The sequence below is a fragment of the Dromiciops gliroides genome, chromosome 2 (assembly GCF_019393635.1).
Source record: "Dromiciops gliroides isolate mDroGli1 chromosome 2, mDroGli1.pri, whole genome shotgun sequence".
Lineage (NCBI taxonomy): Eukaryota > Metazoa > Chordata > Mammalia > Microbiotheria > Microbiotheriidae > Dromiciops > Dromiciops gliroides.
This window is the reverse complement of record NC_057862.1, coordinates 81,939,657-81,945,656: the sequence shown is the minus strand read 5'-3', so window position 1 is coordinate 81,945,656 and position 6,000 is coordinate 81,939,657. Positions and strand designations below refer to the sequence as shown.

General features: G+C 42.8%; 1 protein-coding gene across 2 annotated transcripts in view; it reads left to right on the top strand.

Moving 5' to 3' along the window:
• The first annotated feature begins 227 nt into the window (after window positions 1–227).
• BTAF1 (B-TFIID TATA-box binding protein associated factor 1) overlaps window positions 228–6,000 on the top strand; it is a 130,310-nt gene continuing 124,537 nt past the window's right edge. For both annotated transcript variants that reach the window (XM_043984760.1, XM_043984758.1), the window contains exon 1: window positions 228–576. In XM_043984760.1, the coding sequence (XP_043840695.1) occupies window positions 563–576 (14 nt within the window). In that variant the 5' untranslated portion in view covers window positions 228–562. The remainder of the gene's footprint in view (window positions 577–6,000) is intronic.

The following is a 6,000-nucleotide window of genomic DNA, read 5'->3' as shown; positions in this document are numbered from 1 at the left end:
TAGCTAATTACTCCTCGTCCCGGAAAGCTAACTTTTGCCACAAAGACGCGTAAAAGGAGAGAATTCTCCCCCACGCTCTCCAATTGCGTTCTTAACCCAGCCCACACGGTTCCTTTTATACCCGAGCGGAGGCGCGTGTTGACGCTACTGTGGCGCCCTGACGTCACCGCGCACCGACGGCAGCCCCTGCGCACTCTCGCACACTCGCCGGTGGCGGCGTGCTGACGCTTGCGTCAGCAAGGAGCGGGGCTGGGGGCACCCGTTTTGAAGTCGACTGCTGGCCGGCGGCTGCTGCTGTTGCTGTTTCTTTTGCTGGTGCTGCTGCGGCTGAGCTCCCTCCAACTCCCTTCCTTCCGCGAGGACCGGCTCCGAGAGGCCTCGGGACAGATGCGCGAGAGGCCGCCCCGGGGTTCACTCGGTGTTTAGGCTCCCGGCCCCGAGGCCTCGGGCCTTGCTCCCCGCCTCGGGGGCCCCGTGCTAGAGCCTCAGCCGCCCCCCCCCCAACACAGCGCCCCGGGAGCACCGAACCGCCGCACCCCCTGCGGTGTCGGACCGGCCGGCCATGGCCGTCTCCAGGTGGGTATCGCGCGCTCGGCGGGGGCTGGGGCACCGAGGGACCGCGGCAGGGACGCGCCGCCCCGCTCCCGTCTTTGGGCTGGGGTGCCGGGGATCGGTGTCCACTGTCCAGGGGGACCTGCAGGGCATGGGGGTGGGGGCGGGGACCCACCGCCTGGGACAGAGGTTTTCATTGTCACCCGGTGGAGGCCCCGAAGGCGCCGGGGCGCTCGCCCCAGAGTCTTCAGCGTTTGGACCTCACTTGGCTTGGTTCCGGAAGGTCTTTCCTTGTTGTGGAATCGGTTCCCGAGCATGTCAGGAGTCCCACCAACCTCTCCTTTCTTTCCTGGTTTCCTTTCTTGGTTCTCACTGTCCTCTTGCCAAACTCTGGTGTTAACTTTTTTTTTTCCTTCTTACGCGTCTGGATAGTCAAGTACATTCACCTATTCCCAAGCTCTTGCTACGTCAGACGATTTGGGTGTATACAATAGAAGTATGGAAGAGCTCATTCATTCAAGATGAGTTAATACTACCCAGTCTCCCACTGCTTTATGGACAGCCTTTTCCTTGAGCTATTCTTATTTTCTTTTCCTGTCTTCTTTCATTAGTGTTTCGTCTTCCTTTCTTTAACACAAGGAGAAAGACAATTCTTATACCTAAAGAGTTATTTTATCCCAAACTACAGTGCACTTTCTTTTGTTAGGGCATAAAGCCGACGTCACATAAGTGTTTCAGAAATGCTTCCAGTTTGAAAGTCAGGCAGTGAAAGGGAAAGTAATAAAACAATTACAGAAATAAAAATCAGGAATTTATCCCTTCCTCTCATCCCTTCAGCTCTACTCTCCTTAGTTTTCCTTAGATGAGCCCTACTCCCCCTTCTCCAAGTAGCTGTGGCTGATAACTTGTGTTGTGATATTGGTGGCATACTTATCTTTGGATGTGGATCGATGGATGAGATGATGGAAAGAGAATCCAATCAGCTACTCAGAGGCAAGTTTCAAAGAAGCAGTGGTTGGAAATGATGTATTCACCATATTTGCCAGAAATGTCTGGCAATTCAGAAAACAAAATTGTCTTGCTTTGATTTCAGTAAAATTAAGTTACATTTATTGCGTGTCCATTATTGTAATAGATAGAGCTAATCTGTTGTGCAAGAACAGACATGGCTTCGTCTCTGGTATGTTTCACAGAAATCTTTGAATTCCTGATGGGGAGTGGTGGGGATATTGGTGAAGTATCATTGAAGCTGCCCAACACTGATTATTTGAAAAAGTTGTTGCTAGGCACTTGTAGAGTAGTCAGTTCAGTGGACAAGTAAGCACTTAACTTTTCTTTCAGTGTAATAACTAATTTTAATAAAATTTGTCTTATTTTTGTTTAACAGTTTTCCATAAAAATGCTCTCTGGTTACAAGTAGCATTTTCTTCAAAACAGTCCACATTTATTAATAAATTAGGCATTTTAATAGCAATTACTTTCAAATTTTCACAGTTGCAGAGGGAAATTTTTAGTAAACTTCCAGAACTCAGTTTAAATATTTTCTACTTAAACATACTTTGACCCAACTCTTCCCACCTCATTTCCTTGAATTTGTTACCTACCACATGAAATTGAAATATAAATTTAATCTGGCATCTGTTTGGCAAGATCCATAGTGTTTAAGGGGGAAAGTTCATGAGTTGAATTAATTCCTTATCACAAACTGGAAAAATTTTCATACTATGGAACGATGTGTATTTGGGGCAAGGTGGGTTATGGTGTTGAAGTGACCTGGTTTTACCTTAGAAGATTTAAATGTGCTTTGTACAGTCAGTTAGCCTAGCACCCACTATGTGCCAGAGACTGTAAAAGCTCTGGGGATACAAATAAAAAGTGAGGCAGTCCCTGCCTGAAAGGATACAGCATTTTCACCGATATGCAAACATAAGGTATTTTTTAAATGAATTAAAACATTTTTTCCCCAGAGAGGCATTAACAATTGAGGGAGGGGAAAGGGGGAGACTATTATAGAAAATGAATCTTGATGGGAGCTATAGATTATAAGAGATAGAGATGAGGAGAAAGAGCATTACAGGTAAGGAAACAACAATTCTGTAACCCAATTTGGTAGGAGTATAGAATATGGAGGGGATGTAATGTCAGTCTGAAAAGGTGGACGTAAACCAAATTATTAAGCACTGCCAAATAGAGAAATTAACATGTCCCAGAGGTACTTGGGAGCTACTGTAGCTTCTTGAAAAGGATAGGTAGCCCCTCTACTACGTTTACTCTTTATCTGAACCCATCCCAACTTCTCCAGCAGATCGCCCTTCAGACATTCCCATTCTCTTTCTAATCTTCAGTCTCTATTGCTTCCTTCTTTGCTCCTTTCAGACATAACTGCCATCTCCAGCTGTCATCCTCTCTCTCCTCTCTTTTTCATCCAGACTCCAGGAAAAGCAAATAAACTACACTGTCTGTACTTATTACCTCTACTTACTCTCCCTTCTCTTCACTTTTCTAAAACTTCTTCAACATCATCACTCAACTGAAATTACGTTGCCCAAATTTATGGATGCTCTCTTAACTGCCAAGTCTGATCATCTTTTTTTCAGTCCTCATCTTCTTGAACTCTGTAACTACTCTGTTCTTCTGGATATTCATTCTCTCTTTATGGGTTTTGCCTAACCATTCTTTCTCAGTCTTCTTTACTGGATAGTGGCCAATATCATGCCTGCTAGCTGTGGAGATGCTCCCATGACTCTGTCCTGGTCAGTCTCTGTACTATTTCATTTAGTGATTTCATTAGTTCACCTGGGTTTAATTATTATCTATATAGATGACAGAGGTATTAGATATAAGGCAGCTGGGTGGCACAGAAATTAGAGTGTAGAACCTGCAGTCAGGAAGACCTGAGTTCAAATTTGGCCTCAGATACTTATTAGCTGTGTGACCTTTGGCAAGCCATTTAATCTCTGTCTCAATTTCCTTTTTTGTAAAATGGGGATAATGATAGTACTAACCTTAACCCTCCAGGGTTGTCGTAAGGATAAAATGAGATAACATTTGAAAAGTATTTTGCAAATCTTAAAGCATTTCATAAATTGTTGTTACTATTACTATTATGCATCCAACTCCATTCTCTCTCCTGTACTCCAGTCCTGCATCACCAAATACCTACTGGACATTTTAAACTCAGTGTCCAAAATTGAACTGCTTTATATTTCTTCCTAATCCCAGCCCTCTGTTGAACTTCCCTGTTTCTTTTACAGGTATTACTACTTATCCAGTAACATAACCTCAGAGTTATCCTCAACTCTTCATTCTCCTTCACCTCACCTATCTAAGCAATTGCCAAGTATTTCATTTCTGCACCTACAACATCTCTCTCATCTTTTTCACTTTTCACTACTCAGACACTCATCACCTTCTTTGACCTGGACTGTTGAAGTAACCTTCTAATTGATTTCCCTGCCTCAAGTCTCTTCCCAGGCTAGGCCAGTGTCGACCCAGCTGACAAAAGGATTTTTTTAAAAAGTTGTAGAGCTGGCCTGGGGCAGCTAGGTGACTCAGTGGATAGAGCACCGGCCCTGGAGTCAGGAGGACTTGAGTTCAAATCCGGCCTCAGACACATAACACTTAACTAGCCGTGTGACCCTGGGCAAGTCACTTAGCCCCAATTGCCTCACTTAAAAAAAAAAATTGTAGATCTGATCATATGATTCATCTTCAGTAAAACTCCAGTAGTTACGTATTGCCTTCAGCATCAAATATAAAGTCCTTTGTTTAGCTTTTGAAGCCCTTCACAACATGACCTGAAACTTACTTTTCCAACTCATTACGTATTACTCTTTTTCATACATACTACAGGTTAACCCAAATGAACATTCTTGCTGTTCCTCCAACACAACACTCTATATCTGTGCTTTTGCTTTGGTTGTCTCCCATGCTTGATCAGATCTGGTCAAGTAAGATAATACTTATTTAAAAAAATACTTAGAACAGTGCCTCGAACATAGTAGGCACTATATAATGGTTAATCCCTTCTCTCTTTCTGTGCTACATCCCCTTCCCTTTCCTCTCCTGGAATATACTCATGGCCCCATTTAAAGAATCCTTATCTCATTTATATCCTAAATGATGCTATTCAAGCACACCACCTTTTACACAAAGCCTTCCCAGATCCTCTCAACAGGCCTTCTCTTCCTATCTTATATTTATTTCATATATATTTATTCTCTATAGATTTACATAGGTATGCATTGAGTTTGCTTTCTCCATTTCCATCCCCCCCTCCAATCTAGTAGGGTACATAATAAATGCTTCTTGATTGTTGTATGCTTTAGATCTATCAGTTTGGCAGCTGTGAAAAGGATGAATTGGAAAGGGTAGAGACCTTTGTTCAGTACACCTAAGAACCGTTTTCTGAAGGAATGCCTATAATTTTGAGGGATATTGTTCCTGCCTTGCACCGTACTATATATATCTCTCCAGTCCTTTTTTCATTTAACTACCTTTAGGCCATCAAAATCTCAATAAGGTGTTCTAAAAATGCTTTAAAAAATATGAGGGAGGGAAGAAGATAGAATTTGGAACTAAAAACTTCAAATAAAAATATTTATTTTAAAAAAGGAATATTATGCCACTTTCATGAAAAATTTAATCCTCTCTTTGGGTTCTATTCTAATGTCAACTCTTAGGGTTATCCATATGATGGGGGGGAAAGCTTGGTGTGGTGGCACAAGTCTCCAACCCCTACTGCAAAAGAGGCTAAAGCTGAGGCCTAGGCTGGTAGATTACTGGAATCCAGGAGTTTTTTTTTAAATTACAGTAGGATTGGGGCAGCTAGATAGCTCAGTGGATAGAGCACCAGCCCTGGATTCAGGAGGACCTGAGTTCAAATCCGGCCTCAGACACTTAACACTTACTAGCTGTGTGACCCTGGGCAAGTCACTTAACCCGAGTTGCCACACTAAAAAAAAAAAATTACAGTAGGATTAAAGCTCATCAGGTGTTTACGATAAGTTTGTCATCATTATGGTGAGCCCAGATGGGATACCTCTACGTTTCCTAAGCGGAGGCAAGCTGTCCCAGGTTGGAAATGAGCAGGTCAAAACTTCTGGGCTGATAAACAGTGGGATTTTGTCTGTGAGTGGCTACTGTACTTACAGCCTATGTGAGATGATAGGCAGACTCAGTTGATTCCCCCCCCCCCAAAAAAAAAAGGTTATCTATGTGTGGATGCACTTTGTGAATTATCCATTGCAAAATTTTAATCCCTGACCTTTTCTCTATTACTCAGCATGTTTTCTGAGCTGCCTTCCTTCATTGTTTAATTGGTGTATGCTTAGGGAACACAGGCTAATTTTAATATTAGCTTAAGCAAACTGTGAGGAAGGTAATACTGTTTACAAAAAACACAATCTTATATCGACAAAGTTAAATATAAATGATTTTTGTACCAGT